The sequence below is a fragment of the Hylobates moloch genome, unplaced genomic scaffold, assembly GCF_009828535.3.
Source record: "Hylobates moloch isolate HMO894 unplaced genomic scaffold, HMol_V3 SCAFFOLD_18, whole genome shotgun sequence".
Taxonomy (NCBI): domain Eukaryota; kingdom Metazoa; phylum Chordata; class Mammalia; order Primates; family Hylobatidae; genus Hylobates; species Hylobates moloch.
In genome coordinates this window covers 69,043,712-69,064,353 of record NW_026652293.1, presented here as the reverse complement: position 1 = coordinate 69,064,353, position 20,642 = coordinate 69,043,712, and the positions used below count along the sequence as shown (strand labels likewise).

General features: G+C 45.0%; 1 protein-coding gene across 2 annotated transcripts in view; it reads right to left on the bottom strand.

The window, feature by feature from the left end:
- The window catches only part of EDARADD (EDAR associated via death domain), an 89,062-nt gene that overhangs the window by 2,567 nt on the left and 65,853 nt on the right, over positions 1 to 20,642 (bottom strand). For both annotated transcript variants that reach the window (XM_032136302.3, XM_032136303.2), the window contains exon 5: positions 14,153 to 14,198. In XM_032136302.3, coding sequence (XP_031992193.1) covers positions 14,153 to 14,198 — 46 coding nt within the window. The remainder of the gene's footprint in view (positions 1 to 14,152; positions 14,199 to 20,642) is intronic.

Genomic DNA, 20,642 nt, shown 5'->3' with positions numbered 1-20,642 from the left:
TATATATATATAAAACATTGGGTCATGGCCTTCCAGTTTGGGAAGGTAAAGAATTTGGACCGAGGGAGTAACTGTGGTGATCATAAGGGAGCAACCAGCAATCTTGAGGCAAGTGGAAATTAAAAGGTAATAAAACAAGAGCCATGAAAATATGCTCCTACTCTTTGACCTCCTAATGTGACTTCTGGGAATCCACCCTCAGGAGATAATCCAAAATATGCATTTACATAAACATTGTTATCACGGTGTTATTTACATTATTAAGTTTCAAAAACAACCAAAATGTCTAAAGTTAGGGGACTAGTGAAATAAATGATTGTACTACTTGATGGAATATTATTTAAGTAACTATGAAGACAATATGGCAACCTAGAAAATGTCTGTGATGTTATGTGAAAAATGCAAGATAGAATGTATGAATTCTACGATTAGAACTACATGAAAATCAATGAGTGGATAAAGAAAATGTGAGATATATATATTTAGATATATATATATGGCACACTTAAAAGGCACACTGAGATTATATTAGGGATTTTGTTTTGTTTTTTGAGACAGTCCCACTCTGTTACCCTGGCTGGAGTGCAGTGGCACAGTCAGAGCTCATTGTAACCTGGAACTCCTGGGTTCAAGCAATTCTCCTGCCTCAGCCTCCCAAGCAGCTGGGACTACAGGTGCACACCATCACACTCAGCCAATTATTAATTTTTTTGGTGGAGATGGAGGTCTTGCTATGTTAACCAGGCTGGTCTTGAACTCCTGGCCTTAAGCAATCCTCCTGCCTCAGTTTCCCAAAGCACCGGGATTGTGGGCAGAAGCCACTGTGCCCAGCCAGTTTTCTTTTTTTTTTTTTAAATTAAACTTTAAAAAAGAAAATGCAGGGAATTGAGTAGTCCAGTTTGGTCGAGCACAAGTTATATTGAGACAGTCATGGAAAATAAAATAGGGAGAGAGCATGCGGGGCATGGAGTGGAAGGCTGGGACTTGGTAACTGGACAGATACCGCAAAAAAAAGTCTAAGGACTCCAGCGAAGCTTAAGTGTACACAGAGAAGCCCAGGTATTCTTAAAAGGAGAACAGAGAGTTGTTTTTTTTTTTTTTTTTTTTTGAGACAGGGTCTCTCTTTGTTGCCCAGGTTGGATGGCAGCGGCAGTCACGGCTCACTGCCGCCTCAAGCTCCTAGGCTCAAGCAATCCTCTCACCTCAGCCTCCCGAGTAGCTGGGACCACAGATGTGCGCCAGCCCACCCGGCTAATTTTTAGATTTTATTTGAGACAGGGTCCCACTATGTTGCACTGGCTGGTTTCAAACTCCTGGGCTCAAGTGATCCGCCTGCCTCAGCCTCCTAAATTGCTGGGATGACAGCCGTGACTAGCCAGGGAGAAATTTTTTTTTCCCAGGGTGCTTTTTCCTTTCTATTTTTTAATTTCCATAGTTTATTGAGGAACACGTGGTATTTGGTTACATAAGTTCATTTGTGGTGATTTCTGAGATTTTGGTGCACCCATCACCCGAGCAGTTTACACTGCACCCAATTTGTATCTTTTATCCCTCACCCCCTTCCCACCTTTTCCCCCTGAGTCCCCAAAGTCTATTGTATCATTCTTATGCCTTTGCATCCTCATAGCGTAACTCCCACTTATGAGTGAGAACATAAGATGTTTGGTTTTCCATTCCTGAGTTACTTCACTTAGAATAATAGTCTCGCTAGGCGTGGGGGCTCACGCCTGTAATCCCAGCACTTTGGGAGGCCGAGGGGGGCGGATCACGAGGTCAGGAGATGGAGACCATCCTGGCTAACACGGTGAAACCCAGTTTCTACTAAAAATACAAAAAGTTATCTGGGCGTGGTGGCGGGCGCCTGTAGTCCCAGCTACTCAGGAGGCTGAGGCAGGAGAATGGCGTCAACCCGGGAGGCGGAGCTTGCAGTGAGCCGAGCTTGAGCCACTGCATTCCAGCCTGGGTGACAGAGCAAGACTCCGTCTCAAAAATAAATAAATAAAATAAAATAAAATAATAATGGTCTCCAAGTCTATCCAGGTTACTGTGAATGCCATTAATTCATTCCTTTTTATAGCTAAATAGTATTCCATCATATAGATGATAGATAGATAGATAGATAGATAGATAGATAGATAGATAGATAGATAGATAGATACGTATATATACACACATGTATACATATATATATATATGTGTGGATTTTGGATAAACTATTAACAGTTAGGGTTTTCTCCAATTCTCCTGATTGTGAGTGAAGATGTGATGCATACCTTTCACATAAATTGGGGCCTCATCTTTAATCATCTCACCACTAAAAGGATAATTAGGTCAAAAGAATGAGCATTCTAAGGCTACTGGTGCCCCAAATCGCTCTCTAGAAAGAAAGGCTGTACCAGTTTACAGTGTGGATTTTCTTTTCTTTTCTTTTCTTTCTTTTTTTGAGACAGTCTCATCTTGTTATCCAGGCTGGAGTGCAGTGGCACAATCTCAGCTCACGGCAACCTCTGCCTCTTGGATTCAAGCAATTCTCCTGCCTCAGCCTCCTGAGTAGTTGGGACTACAGGCACCCACCATCACACCTGTCTAATTTTTATAGTTTTAGTAGAGATGGAGTTTTGCCATGTTGGCCAGGCCGGTCTCAAACTCCTGAGCTCAAGTGATCTGCCCACCTTGGCCTCCCAGTGTTCTGAGATTACAGGTATGAGCCACCGTGCCCGGTCATTTCACCTTTGTCAGCACCAAGTATTTGTTTTAAAAATCTCTTTTCAAAGATTGTTTTTTAAGTGGTAGGTTAAAAAATCAGGCCTTATCTTTTTCTATCTCCATGCCTTTCCCAGTGTTTCCTTCATGATCAGAACGCCTTCCCTCTCCCTCTCACCGAACTTCCTCTATTGCACTTCTCTTCCTCTAATGATCTTTACCCATCCTAGAAAACCCACCTCAGATTCCCCCTTTCCATGAAGTCTTCCCGGCCCCTGTCTGAATTCCATCTCACTTGGAACCCCCACATCATTTCGTTTGCATCTCCTGACCCCGTCTTGTGGTGAGAAACAGCGCACAGTTTTCTTATTTCCGCGCAACACCTTAAAATCCTGAGAACCGGTAGGCATCTCTGCTCCTGCCTCAGCCTCCTGAGTAGCTGGGACTACAGGCGCCCGCCACCACGCCCAGGTAATTTTTTGTATTTTTAGTAGAGACGGGGTTTCACTGTGTTAGCCAGGATGGTCTCGATCTCCTGACTTCATGATCCACTCACTTCAGCCTCCCAAAGTACTAAGGTTACAGGCATGAGCCACCACGTCCGGCCATGATCCAGTTCTTATAATGACTAATAATACAGTCGTTTATATCCCTGTAAATCATGTATAATGAATACAATTACAAGCATAGAGAAAAGTTTGGAAGGATCTATAACAAAAATATTAACAATGGTTAATTCTGGGTGATGAGAACGCAGGTGACTAATTTTTTTTTTTTTTTTTGCTTAGGATATTTTCCAATTTTCTATAATCATTGTGTTTATTTGGATACTATATATATTTTTGAGACAGGGTCTTGCTCTATGGCCTAGGCTGGAGTGCAGTGCTGCAATCATGGCTCACTGCAGCCTCCACTTCATGGGCTCAAGCAATCCTCCTGCCTCAGCCTCCCGAGTAGCTGGCATGCACCTGCATGCCCAACTAATTTTTTAATTTTTTAAATTTTTTTGTAGGCTGGGCAAGGTGGCTCACGCCTGTAATCCCAGTACTTTGGGAGGCTAAGGGAGGCAGATCACCTGACGTTGGGAGTTCGAGACTAGCCTGACCAACATGGAGAAACCCCGTCTCTACTAAAAATACAAAATTAGCCGGGTGTGGTGGCACATGCCTGTAATCCCAGCTACTTGGGAGGCTGAGGCAAGATAATTGCTTGAACCCGGGAGGTGGAGGTTGCGGTGAGCCGAGATCGTGCCACTGCACTCCAGCCTGGGGAACATGAGCAAAACTCCATCTCAAAAAAAAAAAACCTTGTAGGGACAGGAGTCTCACTATGTTCCCCAGGCTGGTCTCGAACTCCTGGGCTGAAGCAATCCACCTGCCTCGGCCTCCCAAAGTGCTGGGATTACAGGTGTGAGCCACTGTGCCTGGCCTAAAATATACATGTTTTAATGTCATAGAAAAATAAGGATTTAAACCGCTAAGTACAGAATTATACGTAACGGTGTCTGAAGGTCCCTTTCTTGTTTTATCTTTGTAAGATTTAGTGTTGGCAATGTTATCGTCAAGAAGAAAAAAACATCAGAAGTTTCTGTAAAGCTCCTTTATTTATTTATTTATTTATTTATTTGAGATGGAGTCTTGCTGTTGTCAGCTCGGGCTGGAGTGCAATGGCACAATTTCGGCTCACTGCAATCTCCGCCTCCCAGGTTCTAGCGATTCTCCTGCCTCAGCTTCCTGAGTTGCTGAGATTACAGGCGCCAGCCAACACGCCCAGCTAATTTTTGTATTTTTTAGTAGAGACAGGGTTTCACCATGTTGGCTAGGCTGGTCTCGAACTCTTGACCTCAGGTGATCCACCCGCCTCGGCCTCTCAAAGTGCTGGGATTACAGGCATGAGCCACCGCACCCGGCCCGTAAAGTTTCTTTAAACTGAGTGTATGAAAAGCTCTTATTTCTTTGAACAATCATATCAACCATTATCAGTTTATTTTAAAAAGTAATATGCCAAAAGATCTACTGAAGTTTTTTTGTGTGTGTTTTCTTTCTTTTTTTTTGAGACGGAGTCTTGCCCTTGTTGCCCAAGCTGGGGTGCAATGGTGCGATCTTGACTCACTGCAACCTCTGCCTCCTGGGTTCAAGCGATTCTCCTACCTCAGCCTCCCGAGTAGCTGAGACTACAGGCGCCTGCCACCACAGCCGGCTAATTTTTGTATTTTTAATAGAGATGGGGTTTCATCATGTTAGCCAGGCTGGTCTCAAACGCCCAACCTCGAGTGATCCACCTGCCTCGGCCTCCCAAAGTACTGGGATTACAGGCGTGAGCCATCGCACCCAGCCAAAAAATGAGATTATTATTTGATGCTTCTCAAATAACAAGCACAGGGCTGCTGTACAGTGGAAATTCAAAAATTATCTGCTAAATGAACAAATGAATGAGAACTGTGCATTGTCCCTGGCAGGCAAGGTAGATTCGTTATTGTTGTTTAATGAATCTTAATACCTAAAGAGGGAACTTCTACTAAAGGAGAAAGAATGTAGCTGGTATCTGCTAGCAGTAAATAGATACTGATGGAAAATACTACAGAATTGGTCTTAAAATACAAAAGATGGATTAATTATTGGTTTGGAGAGGAGAGGGTTGTTGAAAAATTAATTATACATAAAAATTCACTTAGATTCTCTAATAATTGGGGTCCCCATTTGCCATGTTTTGACGCTTGACCTGTATATTTTCCACTGGTGCAAAGCAATAATGAAACACACCACGTCAAGTCATTTATGATGACTTCCTATTTTAAAGGCCAAAGCCCCGAAGATTTATTCTTGGTCAGTCTAGTTTGAGCAGTGGCTCAAACGAAGAAAGCATTTGTCAGGTGAAGAAGAGCCAGGTTTCTTATCATCACAGTAACTGTCATGATGAAGTGACAATTAACACAGTAATTATCACTATCAAAATTCTTGTGCCTAATGTATGGTAGCCCTGCCCTGAGTCCTTGACAAGCATAATCCCAAGTCATCCTGATTCTGGGTCTGTATTGGATGGTGCTCTTCGAATCCCACTGCTCCAACTTCCTCTAGGCTTGGCATCTCAGGGCATCGAACCTCTAGGAACGTCAGACTCCTCATCTATAAAATGGAGATGACAGTATTTCCTGTATCGCTTGGACTAAATGAGATGAGGAACAAGATGCCATTTTTGCCAAGTCTTATGCCAATGTTCTTTAAAGATGTTAGGTTTTGATTAGTCAGGTGTGGTGGTGCACGCCTATAGTCCCAGCTACTCAGGAGGCTGAAGGGGAGGCTCACTTAGCCCAGGAGATTGAGGCTGCAGTGAGCCATGATGGTGCCACTGTACTCCAAGATGTTAGGTTTTAGACTTATTTATTTAGAGACAGAGTCTCACTCTGTCACCCAGGCTAGAGTATAGTGGCACAATCTTGGCTCACTGCAGCCTTCACCTCCCAGGTTCAAGCAATGCTCCCGCCTCAGCCTCCTGAGTAGCTGGGACCATAGGCACACGCCATCAGGCCCAGCTAAGTTTTTGATTTTTTGGTAGAAATGGGCAGGGGTGGGGTCTCACTATGTTGCCCAGGCTGGTCTCAAACTCCTGGACTCAAGCAATCCACCTACCTCAGCTTCCCAAATTGTTGGGATTACAGGTGTGAGCCACCACACCCGGCTTGTTTTATTTTTTGAAGGAGGCAGAAGAAAGAGGCCCCAGGCCATCTCCCAGCTCACCTTCTCTGCTGCTCCTCACTGCCCACGCCCGTTCTAGAACACTGAGCTCAGTCCAGCCTCAGGGCCTTTGCCCCAGCAACTTCCTGTCCCTGGCATCCTCCTGTCTTAGAGCTCCACGGGCCAAGTCCTTTGCATTGTTTGGGTCTCGCTACCCCTTCCGAGCTAAAGTGGCACCCTCCCCCTACCAGGCTTAATCCCATTAACCTGGCTTATCTTCCTCAAGGCACCTACCACCATATAAAATGACTTACTTATTTTGTGTTTATTATCTGTCTCTCCCAGCTAGAATAAGCTCTAAGAGGAAAAGGACTTTGGATGTCTGGTGTCACTGCTGCACACCAGCACACAGCAGGTGCTCAATAAGTATTTGATGAATACATCAAATGAATGAGGAGTGTGACATAGTTCAAGAAGAAAATCAAATGAGAAATTAGGCTTCTTAGCAGCCCAAGAAGAGCTCTTATCTAGAAATTGTCAAACCAGCTGATGCAAGTTTTTTTGGTGTTAACAAGGCAGCCACAAGATTGCTATGGAGAGGACACCGTGTACCATGGAGATTAACAGCATGAGCTTTAGAGGCAGCTAACCCCGTGCAGATGTGCGACTTGGACAGGTTACTGAGCTTGCTAAGCCCCCATCTCACTCTCCAAACAGGGATAATGACACCTCTCTCACAAGGTGGTTGTGAGGATTAAATGAGGTAATCCTTTAAAGCTCCCATCCTAGCACACGGTAAGAAGCATGCAACAATGAATAGAATAGCTGTGGGGAAGCATTGATAACCAACAGCCTTTTTCAGGAGACTCGCTTGAGCCCAGGAGGCAGAGGTTGCAGTGAGCTGAGACTGTGCCACTGCACTCCAGCCTGGGTGACAGAGCGAGACCCCATCTCAAAAACAAACAAACAAACAGTCTTTTAAAAAGCAGTGGTTCTCAACCTTGGCCACAGGATGGACGTCCCCACCCCCAACCCCACCAAACTCTCAGGGAAATTTACAAAACCCTGATGTGTGGTTCCACCCTCGGAGATCCTGATTAATTAGTCTGGGATGCAGGGAAGACGTGGGAATTTTTAAAAGCTCCGCGGGACTTCTAATGTGCAGCCAGGACTGAAAACCTCCACCTGCCTTGAAGACATCTCCAGATTAAGTATTTAGTCAGGAGCACCTGCCAAAATTAGATTTTGGAATTACACCCACTTCTCTCTGAGAGATGTCATGTCTGTTGATGATTAAGAGTTCTCGGATACACAGGGCTTCTCCACACTCACAACCTGATGAGTGGGTTTTCCATGGGGCATTTCTCCCCCCACCTCCCTCCTCTCCATCGTTTCTCACTACAAATATTTTTAAATTACACTGTAAAGAAGAGTTCAGGAATCAAGCATGCTCATTAATGTCATTTAAAACAATTGTAAAAAAAAATAGTGAATGTCTGGTAGTGTCTGTATCTAACTCGTAAGTTCATGGCTGGCGGGTTATAAAATATGGGTCAATTAACAGTTAATTGTGAATTGCAAGAAGCTTCACAATTCACAAACGTCATGATTAGTTAGGCGTAGAAACGGCTCCAGTCAGGATGTTGGCAGCGGATCACAGACTGACTTAATGTGCCTCCCTGCAGGGAAGGTGCCCTTTTATCTTGCACACTCTGGCTTTTGGAGAGTGATTGCCATGGGAGTGTTTCCTTTCACTGCTGTAAGAGGACTGTTAGCTCTCAGATCATTTGTAAGGATGTTCCCCGGGATAACCAGGTCTCGAGTTAGTTCAAAACCATTAGAGAGTAAACATTTTATATTGGCAACTTCAGAGATAGCTAAGTATTATGGTTCTGAAATAAAATAACTCTATCCCAGGTGGTTATACATGATCAGATTTGGAGGCTGTAAAATACCAACAAGTGTTGAAGCAGAGTCACATTCTTCTGCAGTGACGGTTATTAAGGGGGTATAATCATGCTTTTTTTTTTTCTGTGTGTGGTTTCCAATGTGGTTGGGAAATAAACATATTTAAAATACCAGTTTCTGGCTTTGATAACTCATTGGAATTTGGGGCACACACACACACACACACACACACACACACCACATTATTCATCATAAGGGTTATATGTTAGCCGCTTTCGGAAAGTGACGAAGAATTATTTTTATCTACTAAGAAACTGACCCAAGGGCTTTTGGTGGGCGTTTGATCTCTTAACCAAAGGGGAAAAACTACATGATTTTGTTTTCTCTAAAGCATCCTTTTAAGGAGGCATTAAGTTGGCAGCAGCACTGGGAAATCTAACTGACAGGTTGGGTGGATCCAGGCAAGTAAATCATGTTGGGCCTCAATTTTGTCATAGAATAAAACTGGAGTAGAGAAAGCACGTGAAAAAAACAAGCAAACTCTCACATACAAAAGGACCCAGGTTGGGCTGGGTGCGGTGGCTGAGGCCTGTAATGCCATCACTTTGGGAGGCCAAGGCAGGTGAATCACTTGAGGTCAGGAGTTTCAGACCAGCCTGGCCAACATGGGGAAACCCCGTCTTTACTAAAAATACAAAAATTAACCGGGTGTGGTGGTGTGCATCTGTAGTCCCAGCACTTTGGGAGGCTGAGGTGGGTGGATCGTCTGAGGTGAGGAGTTCACGATCAACCTGGCCAACATGGCAAAACCCATCTCTACTAAAAATACAAAAATTAGCTGGGTGTGGTGGTGGGCGCCTGTAATCCCAGCTACTCAGGAGGCTGAGGCAGGAGAACTGCTTGAATCCAGGAGGCAGAGGTTGCAGTGAGCCGAGATCTCGCCACTGCACTCCAGCGTGGGCAACAAGACTGAAACGCCGTCTCAAAAAAAAAAAAAAAAAAAAAAGACTCAGGTTAAAATTCAGCATAGAATTTTATGTGAATTTGAATCATGTGGTTTTGAAATGATGTGACACAGACATATTAACCATGTCACTTCATGGACCTAATTTGAAAAACTATGAAATCCTATTTTACATTCATTTCTATGGGGTAGATTAGGCAAGTGCTGAATCATGCTAGGTCACCAGAAAGTCATCCTTGAAAAGCTGGCATCAGGTGCAAAAGTGTTGTATCACTGCCACTAGAAGGGAGTACCAGAACCAGGGTTTTTCTTCCATTTTTTCTTCAGTTTATAAACATAGAGTGATGCTCCCAGTGAGACCTGTCTCTACAAAACATTTTAAAAATTAGCCAGGTGTGCTGGCACATGCCTGTAGTCCCAGCTACTCGGGAGGCTGAGGCAAGTTGATCACTTGAGCCAGGAGTTCAAGTTTGCATTAAACTATGATTGCACCACTACAGTCCAGCCTGGTGACAGAGGAAACCCTGTCTCAAAAAAAAAAAGAAAAAAAAAAATTTAAATAGTTATGCTTAGCTGGGCATGTTGGCAGGCGCCTGTAATCCCAGCTACTCAGGAGGCTGAGGCAGGAGAATCGCTTGAACCCGGGAAGTGGAGGTTGTAGTGAGCCGAGATCGTGCCACTGCAATCCAGCCTGGGCAACAGAGTGATATTACGTCTCAAAAAAGAAAAAAGAAAAAAAAAGAAAAGCGATGCTTCAATTTATTGGGTACAATGGAGAAATGAGATCCTCTAATTTGGGTAACTAAAAATATATATGCATACATATACATATATATATACACACATATATGAGTCTTATTCCTCAAATACCAAATATGTGTTCCTTTTGAAAATGTGCTTTAATGTCTCCTTTAACAGGACAAGCCATGCATAATTGGTTGTTGTTTTTGTTGCTGTTTCAACCCAGGGCAAGAGTAGGAATATCTTTTATTTCCCTGCGCTCTTCCCCAAGGATTGCTTGCATCTGTGCTGAGCGGTTCCACCAAGGGGGCTTTGCTTTTCTGATGAGAGTAGACTGCAAATTGCATTCTTTCTCTTTCCTGATTCCAAACTGTCAGCTGTCATCCCTCACTCCTGTGCAGACCCCCAGTGCCTCCACCTCCCCACGTGGCTTATTTTCACCCGCTGTCAACTGGATCGCAGATAGCTAGGGCTTTCAAATGAGGAGCGTTAAATACAAAGTAGGCTCTGAGTTAAGGCCCGAGGGCTTCATCCATGGAAAGTGGCAGGCTTTCGTGAAAGGTATTTCAGCAGCCCAGAGATGGGCTTTTGTGGATGTGAGGGTGGACTTTGCTCTGTTGGGCTACACCCTCCGGTAGGACACCCAGCATTCAAAGTCCATGCTACACAGGGATGGATTCAACGAGCACCAGAGGCAGCCTGGCGTGGTTGCTGGGAGCTGGCTGGGGCCAGGCCCAGGTTTGAATTCCCTCGTGCTCCCGTGTGATCGAGTGACACCTCAGTCACCGCATCTATAAGGCGAAGAAAATAACAGGACCTATGCACAGGGCTGTCATGAGCATCTCACGAGTAAAGTGTTTAGAGGAGTGCCTGGTACTCACTCTGTGCCAAATGAGTGTTTGTGAATAAAATGAATTTTCCTTAAGTGGTTGCACTCATTCGAAGACGGACTATGTGGTTCTGCTTTTCCCAGTTGTGCATTCAAGAGCAATGCCATTAAGTCATGTCTCTCATCTATTTGTTTATGGAAAACGAAACAAAACAAAACAAAACACCCGGGTGTTCCTGTGTGCCAAGTACCATGTGATGTGCTAAAGATATCGACTCGGACAGCTCTCAGGGGCGGGCTCAGGGGTGGGGTCCCAACACGCCATCATATTACCTGCTTTGGTGAGAAAGTTTATTCTCTTTAAAACTCTGGCTGGGCGCGGTGGCTTACGCCTATAATCCCAGCACTTTGGGAGGCTGAGGCGGGTGGATCACCTGAGGTCAGGAGTTTGAGACCAGCTTGACCAACCATGGTGAAACCCTGTCTCTACTAAAAATATAAAATTACCCAGGCGTGGTGGCGCATGCCTGTAATCCCAGCTACTTCGGAGGCTGAGGCAGGAGAATTGCTTGAACCCAGGAGATGGAGGTTGCAGTGGGCTGAGATCACGCCATTGCACTCCAGCCTGGGCAACAAGAGTGAAACTCCGTCTCAAAAAAACAAAACAACAACAACAACAACAACAAAAAACACACTCTGGTGGTTCATTTTGACACACGTAAAAAATGTTTGAAGATGACCGGAAGCCTGATTAAAATTAACCTACTAATTAATAATGACTATCATGCAGAAGAGTCCTTGAAGGGTTTATAAATATTTCTAAACAAATTTCTGTATTCATTTTTATTTTAGCTAACGTGCCACATTAGTGTGTGGGGTGTTAGTCTTTAAAGAGTTTAAATACAGATTTTTAAAATTAGAAAATAAATATGTGCTTGTCATAGCAAATCTGAAAATTCAGATGAGCATATGGAAAAAATTAATGCTCCCATTACCCAGGCCAACCACAGTTAACCTTTCAGAAGTTTCCTTGGTTATTTCACTATGCAGCAAGGTATACTTACCAACATGTGATCATTTGTTATATATACATTTGTATACACAGATTAAATGCGGAGGGGCAGTTCTGATACCAGCTCATGTTAGAAATTTTAGAAATAGGCCAGGCGCGGTGGCTCAAGTCTGTAATCCCAGAACTTTGGGAGGCCGAGGCAGGCGGATCACGAGGTCAGGAGATCGAGACCATCCTGGCTAACACGGTGAAACCCCATCTCTACTAAAAATATAAAAAATTAGCCGAGTGTGTTGGCAGGCGCCTGTAGTCCCAGCTACTCGGGAGGCTGAGGCAGGAGAATGGCGTGAACCCAGGAAGCGGAGCTTGCAGTGAGCCCAGATCGCACCACTGCACTCCAGCCTGGGGGACAGAGCAAGACTCCGTCTCAAAAAAAAAAAAACCCCAAAAAAAAAAAAAAAAAAAAGAAATTTTAGAAATATAGGATAGTGGAAAGAAAATAAAAACTCACCAGGCGTGGTGGCTCATGCCTGTAATCCCAGCACTTTAGGAGGCTGAGGCGGGAGGAGGCTTGAGCTCAGGGATTTGAGAAAAGCTTGGGCAACATAGTGAGACACCTGTAATCCCAGCACTTTAGGAGGCCGAGGCGGTTGGATCACCTGAGGTCAGGAGTTTGAGACCAGCCTGGCCAACACGGTGAAACCCCGTCTCTACTAAAAATACAAAAATTAGCTGGGCGTGGTGGTGCACTATTGCACTCCAGCCTAGGCGACAAGAGTGCGAAACTCCATCTCAAAAAAAAAAAAAAAAATCTATGGAATGAAAAAAAATCACCCAGAACTGCACCTTCCAGAGAGAACTACTGCTCACATCTTGGTATTAGTGTATTTTCTAATATCGTGTTTCTAAGGGGAAAAAGTTGAGTACGCACTGCAAGTTCTGGTTTTTCAGCTTGGTTGCCTGGGCTGATGACAGCTGCCCCTGAGGGCTCTACGGGTTCCCCACCCTGCTTAAGAAAGAAAGAAACAAAACTCTGGTGACTTCAGTCAGTCAATGTATGCTTTACAAGATGTAGAAAATGTTGGTGAGGTATGTTTTATTATTATTATTTTGCTAGCATTTTTTTGAGACAGAGTCTTGCTCTGTCACCCAGGCTGGAATGCAGTGGTGCAATCTCAGCTCGCTGCAGTCTTTGCCTCCCGGGTTCAAGCAATTCTCTGCCTCAGCCTCCCGAGTAGCTCAGATTATAGGTGCCCGTCACTATGCCTGGCTAATTTTTGTGTTTTTAGTAGAGATGGAGTTTTGCCATGTTGGCCATGCTGGTCTTGAACTCCTGGCCTCAAGTGATCTGCCCACCTTGGCCTCCCAAAGTGCTGGGATTACAGGTGTGAGCCACCACACCTGGCCAGCTTATTTTAATGCTTACTCCCTCATTCCCTATCCCTTCTGATTAATTAATGAGAAATTTAAACATTACAAACATAACTGTCTTATGATTAAAAACGGCGAGGGGGGAGAAATCAACTTTAATGTTTCTTTGCTTAAACACACTAAAAGCAGAAAAGGAGTGGGACTAACGCCTGACCTAATGTCAGGAGGGCTCCTTTGGCTACCTAAGTGGCCAAGGCGCACAGAGAGAGAGATGACCCAGCTGGCTTCTGGTCCCTTCCACCAAGCAACAAACAGCATGTTCTCCACCAATGCTATGGCTCTTAGAACTCAGAGGGAAGAAGAATCTGCTCAGTCCTGACTGGCCTGATCCTAAACCTGCCCCATTCAGAACCCTGCCATGCCCCTCACATGCAAAGGAAGGTTAGTGCGGACAAAATACTCTTTGAAGGCTTTTGTGAAGTCTTGTAAGATACGGCTTTCCCTGCAGTTTGCCGCAGGTAGAAAGTTGCTCTATTCTGCAGCACAGATTTTAAAGTTAATGATAAACATAGTCTCAAATTATTTATTTTATTTAATTTAATTTTTTGAGATGGAGTTTCGCTCTGTTGCCCAGGCTGGAGTGCAGTGGTGTGATCTTGGCTCACTGCAACTTCCACCTCCCAGGTTCAAGCGATTCTCCTGCCTCAGCCTCCGAGTAGCTGGGATTACAGGCGCCCACCACAACCAGCTAATTTTTGTATTTTTGGTAGAGACGGAGTTTTACCATGTTGGCCAGGCTGGTCTTGAACTCCTGACCTCAGGTGATCCACCCACCTCGGCCTCCCAAAGTGCTGGAATTACAGGCATGAGTCACCGACCCTGGCCTCAAATTATCTTTAATTCAGCCACACTAGCTATTAGCCCAGATAGCTTTAGAATCAATCATTTACCTGGAAGGGGATCTCCAGTGCTATCTGGAAAGCCATTTTCTTCTCCCTAAAAACCAAAAAGCAACCTTCATTAACATCATATCCAAATGTGAATGGAGATATTATCCATCTTCCAACTTAGTTAAATTTCCACCAAACCCCTGGGGGCTAGGGTGGGTGGAGGGACTGGATCTTGAGAACGGCATTTTAATGGGAGGTGAACCCAGTGTCTCCCTCTAGAATGCGAGCACCTTGCGTGCAGGGGCTTTTGTTTATTTGCTCCCTGTGCTGTCCCAGTGCCCAGAACAGTGCTTGATACACAGCAGACACTCAAATTTGCTAAATGCATGAGTGTCCCTATTTTTAAAAATTATCAGCTGGGCCTGCAGTTCGTGCCTGCAACCCCAGCTACTTGGGTGGCTGAGATGGGAGGATCGCTTGAGCCCAGAAGTTGGAGGCTGCAGTGAGCTATGATTGAGCCACTGTACTTCAGCCTGTAAGACAGCGCAAGATCTCAAAGAAAAAAAAAAAGGGCATCAATGCATGCAACAATGTGGTATTTTCATTTTACATTATGGGTTATCTTCCTTATTTTATTTATCTGCTTTTTGTCTGTCAGGGCTTGTTGTCTGTCAATCCAGGTTACAATTCTTTCCCTTTTCTACCTATTTCAGTATTTATTGCAAAGCAGTTAAAACCAACTATGAAAAAGTGGTGTCCAAATCTCTTAAGAGGCAATCATGTTTCTGCCCTTCTGACTGGGGCTCCATTTTTACAATCAGGACCATGCTACAGGGATGTGAGGGATTTACTCTGATCTTGGACGGGTGTGTGTGTGTGTGTGTGTGTGTGTGTGCGCTTCCCATGAAGTCAGCAGAGGAGACCAGTCCCAGTATACCTTCGTTTATGTTAATTCCATCTTTCTACAACCAAAATCTTTCTCATCAGCTAATGTCACCCCCCACCCCACCCCCACCCACAGTACTGAAGACGTACAAGAGGCGAGTCAGAAGCCCTGGGCTTTAGAACCTCAGGCACGGTGCCAATGCGGGTCTCAGATTCCCCATTTGTGTGCTGAGGTGGCCGTGGGATTAGCTCAGCTCTAAAGTGCCTCTATTTTCTTGGGTCTGAGGGTCTCACCTGTAAAGTTGTGCTAACTCCGTCCTGGTGTCAATGTGTTGTTTTTTTTTTGTTTTTTTTTTTTTTAGACACAGTCTCGCTCTGTCGCCCAGGCTGGAGTGCAGTGGCACAATCTCGGCTCACTGCATCTCTGCCTCCTGGGTTCAAGCCATTCTCCTGCCTCAGCCTCCCAAGTAGCTGGGACTACAGGCGCCCGCCACCACGCCTGGCTAATTTTTGTATTTTTAGTAGAGACAGGGTTTCACCATGTTGGCCAGGATGGTCTCAAACTCCTGACCTCGTGGTCCGCCCACCTTGGCCTCCCAAAGTGTTGGGATTACAGGCGTGAGCCACAGTGCCCGACGTGTTTTAAATATTTTTAAACAATCTTTCTCTCTTAATTTTCTCAGAGAAGCCTTTCTCCTCATCCCAAGCTCATCCATCCCCATGTCTCAGCAGTGTACATACCTTCACCTAACCACAAGCCTAGATTTTTTGTTTTGTTTTGTTTTCACACAGGCACATCCCCATGTGTTACCAGCTAGACTTTTCTCCTAAGTAATCTAAATATTTCTTATTTTTACTGGAACTAAAAGCCAACCTGCTTACCATAATTCATACAATTTCTTTTCATTTAGTTGAAGTTTTACCTTCTTCTCACATTTCCCTTACTCAGGAGTGTGTGAGTGTGTGTGTGTGTGTGTGTGTGTGTGTGTGTGTGTGTATCAGAGAGAGAGTGAGAGAGAAAGAGAGAAACAGATGAAGAGACAGAGACAGAAAGAGAATTATAGTGAGTCTCTGAATAGATAGAAATCTCTCTCTATGCAACCTTTTGTTTTTTTCAAGGCTAACCCCAGAAGCCCCACGACTTTAGGGACACTAGTCATTACTCCGCAGGTCATGTGGAGACCTGCCTGTTCGCATCTGCAACACTCCTGCAGGATCGGGCAGGTGTGTGGGCTCTTTTACCAACACAGTCACCGTTCTGCTCAGTGAATTGGAAACCTGGGCTGAGGAAACAGAAACAGGAACTTCAGGTACTGTCGAGAGATACAAATGTTAGAACTTGACAGATTTTGTGGTATTTGAGGTTCCTGCTAAAACATGAACCTGACTCTAAGTAGAAACTATGTTACTTGGCATATTTGACTTGATTTCTCATAATCTGGAGAAAATTTTACCAAGGTCAGTGTCTGGCCAGAATCATCCCCGTGATGCAGACAGGGAAATATGAATTACTTGTGAAAGTTGATAAAGATAGGATTTAGATTAATATGCATGATCTTTGTTCTTAGCTCTGATTATCAGGTTGTGATATGTTGTGGGTTTGTTTTCTAAGAGTGAAATAGGAAAACCACTGATTTTTGTGGGTTTTGCAGTCTTAATGAAAGCATACACATGCCTTTATTCAACACCTATTTATTGAGCAGCTAATATGTAAAAACCCCCATATTGCAATGCATAGACAAAGACAAAAGGACCTGAACCCTTGACCTCAAGATATGCTGGGAAATGGAGACCACTTAAACAACTAAAATGCAAGGCACAAGATAGTGACTTCCAAGAGAGGGGTACAGATGACGTCAGAGAGGAAAGGTGTCTTCTGATGATAAAAATCAGAGGCAGTTTCTTGGAGACAGACATGTTTGAGATGGACCCTGCTGAAATCCGGGCAGTGGGGACTTGGAAAGAAGGAGCATTTAGTCTTAAGCAAAGGCAATGGGAGGGGCAAGAGGGAGATGATTCAGAAATCGGGCTGGAAGTTAAGAAAAATAAAACAAAAAGGAGATGAGACAGGTGAATAGACTGGGGCCTGTCCAAGGAGCTGGACATCATTCCAGACAACAGGGAGTCACTGAGGGGCTCTCGCCTGAAGCAGGGTATCCTCAGGGGGTGTCTAAGACCAGCACAGGAAACACCCGCCTGGCTACAGTGTAGGATGCATGGGGGAACAGGACATGTGGAGGTGACGGACAGAGAAGGAGGAAGAATGACATAAGCAAGGATTAATGAGACTCCGCATCACTCCTCTAGGAGAGAAGGGGATGAAGCGAGAGCCGCTGTAGAGATGCAATCACTGGGGAAAACAGGAAAGGAGGTGAACTGCAGAGCAAGCTGTGAAGAGGTGATGGAGAAGACAACAAGGGCAGGCTCACACACAACAAGCTTGAGATGCCCCCAGGAGCTGAACGCATGGTCCTGGTCCCTGGGAGAGGCCAGGGCAGGAGATGAAAATAAGGATGTCAAAGTGATTATGAAAGAAATGACTAGAGGTGAAGAGACAGCTGTAAGGTCACAACCTCGAGAAGGACCTGAGAAGGACACTTCAGTGGCAGAGGAAGGAACGAAAGGACAGCAGAGAAAGGAGGTCAGAGAGGGGAAGAAAAGCAGGGGGAGCAGTGGCAAAAGTTGCAGCAAATGGCCAGGCACGGTGGCTCATGCCTGTAATTCCAGCATTTTGGGAGGCCGAGGCGGGCCAATCGCCCGAGGTCAGGAGTTTGAGAGAAGCCTGGCCAACATGGCGAAACCCTGGCTCTACTAAAAACACAAAAATTAGCTGGATATGGTGGTGAGCGCCTGTGTTCCTAGCTACTCAGGAGGGTGAGGCAGGAGAATCACCTGAACCCGGGAGGCGGAGGTTGCATTGAGCCGAGATCACGCCACTGCACTGCAGCCTGAGTGACAGAGCGAGACTCTGTCTCAAAAAAAAAAAAAAAAAAAAGTTGCAGCAAGGACCAGGCATGGTGGCTTGTGCCTGTAATCTCAGCACTTTGGGAGGCTGTGGCAGGAGGATCTTGAGCCCAGGAGTTCAAGGTTGCAGTGAACCGCTGCACTCCAGCCTGGGTGACAGAGCGAGACTCCATCTCCCAAAAAAAAAAAAAAAAAAAAATACTTGCAGAAAGGTGATGGGCTCTGAGCAGCAAGTGAAGACAAGATCTGGTGAGGAGGAGACGAGCAGCGATTTGGAAAGCTGTTCTAGCAGGGTGGTGGCCGGCTGATACCAGTTAGGCAGTGAGGCCGTGGAGATGGCTGAAGAACACGCGTGTGGTTTTGTAGGCCTGAACTGCCACCCTCCCCAGCCGTTTCATCTGCTTACTTTCTCTTATCTGTAGGGCCTCAGCTTAGACATCACTTCCGCTAGGACACCTTCTCCAAACCCTCAGTCTGGGTTCTGTGCCCTGGGTGTTCCCCAGGCACCCTGTCCATGCACCCCACAGGATGCCTGTTGCACTGGGCCTGGAGTGTATTCAAGGAGCAAGTGATGGACCTTGACGATGAAAAGACACCATTTCTTTGGAGATGGGAAAAAGAGGGAGAAAAACGGGGGCAAATCTGGAGAAGCCTGGAGGGAGGTGAGATATCCGTTGGCCCAGCCTCCATGTCAGGGCATAGGAAGCAGAAATGGGGAATGGGGAGTTACCGTTCAATGGGTACAGAATTTCAGTTTGGGAAGACAGAAAAGTTCTGGAGGTGAATGGTGGTGATGGTTGCACAACACCGCGAATATACTTAATGCCACTGAGCTGTGCACTTAAAAGTGGTTAAAATGGGCCTGGCGCGGTGGCTCATGCCTATAATCCCAGCACTTGGGAGGCCAGGCAGGCTGATCACCTGAGGTCGGGAGTTTGAGACCAGCTAGGCTAACACGGTGAAACCCCTGTCTCTACTAAAAATACAAAATTAGCCGGGCATGGTGGCGGGCACCTGTAATCCCAGCTACTTGGAAAGCTGAGGCAGGAGAATCACTTGAACCTGGGAGGCAGAGGTTGCAGTGAGCCAAGATCTCTCCACTGCACTCCAGCCTGGATGACAGAGTTAAAAAAGGTTAAAATCGTAACTTTTATGTTATGTATATTTTACCACAATAAAAAAATGTTTAAAATGTGTTCTCTCAAACAATGTGGGCAGTAGGGAAGATGACATACTTGACATGTTCTGTAGAGCCCTGTGCCAGAGTGACACAATACAAACACTGCTCCAAGGATAGCAGAGAAATGCCGTGCGAATAACATTTATGAAACAGGAGAGATGGAAAAAATGCAGCATCTCTAAATTAGATTAATCTATGATTTTAAATATGTGTGTGTAAATTAATGTAATAACTTAAATCTTATAGGTATGCATTTGCATAGTCTGTCTACCTTCCTAAAACTTGATGTTAATTTTTCTTAACACTGGCTGGGAAGAACTTCTCATTTATTTAATTGGCGTGATGTGAGGCCTGGACATGGGTTGTTTCAAACATCTCCTTAAGAAATGTTAAGGTACTGCGGAGTCGAACACCTATGTTTTATATTCAAGTAAACTAAAGAAAACCCCCATTTTGTAAAACCTTCTCATTGTGAGTATGAGGGAATTATCTTATATTTGGGCAAAATGTATTAACTGCTGCCAAGAATTCTTTGAACAGAAAGTTGGCTAAGTTCCATGAATTTCACACCTTGGTTAGTTTATAAACTGACAGTCAAGTCCCATTTCTGCTCAGGGAGCTGAAAGCTCTGGGTACTAAGGAACAGTTGCCTCTAAAGATTTACACCTGAGATTTAATATCAGGCTGCAAGCAGCAGAATCCCCAGGGCACACCCTGGGAAAAGCTCTCAGCTCCGAGCTGAATGTGCAGCCCACGTGGGAATGGACTGATGTGACCAGAGACACTGATAAATTGATGGAGAAGTCAAATAAAAATGAGGAGAGGCCATTGATTTGGACTGAGCTCCTGCACCGAGATCCCAATAGATCAGCCCAAAATGGAGTCACTCACACTAAGGTTCCATATCACCAACCCAAAACTTCAGCTGTATACTCATAAGATCTGACCTTCCGATATCAGGAGAGAGAAATAATAGCTGAATCTCCAAACTGGCCCGTTTTCCCCAAAAGACCCAAACCAAACCAAAACAAAAAAACCTAAGAGATTCACAGCAACCAATCAAAAGGGGCCCAGTCAACCTGAGCTGACGTGCTAGGGAAGTCCCCTTTGCTTTAACCCATAGAAGGAAAGTCAGCCGAAGTCCCCTGATCTTAACCAATCCACTCTTGGCACTGTGCTGTCTCCTTGTTCCTGCTCAAGCCAACTTCCAAAAACCGACTGTCCTGCAGTGCCCAGCAGAACCCCCGTCTATTTTGTAGGCTATGGTGCCTGGTTCAGGAATCGTTATTAAAAGCCAATTAGATCTTTAAAACTCAGTATGTTGAAACCTTGTTCTCTGACAGCCCCCACTGGTCCCTTAGGGGCTAGTTTTCTGTGAAACATGCTCTTCAGGACTGTCTAGTTTGGTCTTGAAATGTCTACACTTAGCCAACTTATAAAGCGTTCATCTTTGCTACTTTGCAAACTATGGGGAGGATAACTGAATGGGAAAGCATGCCCCAGGCTGGTTCACCTGTTACG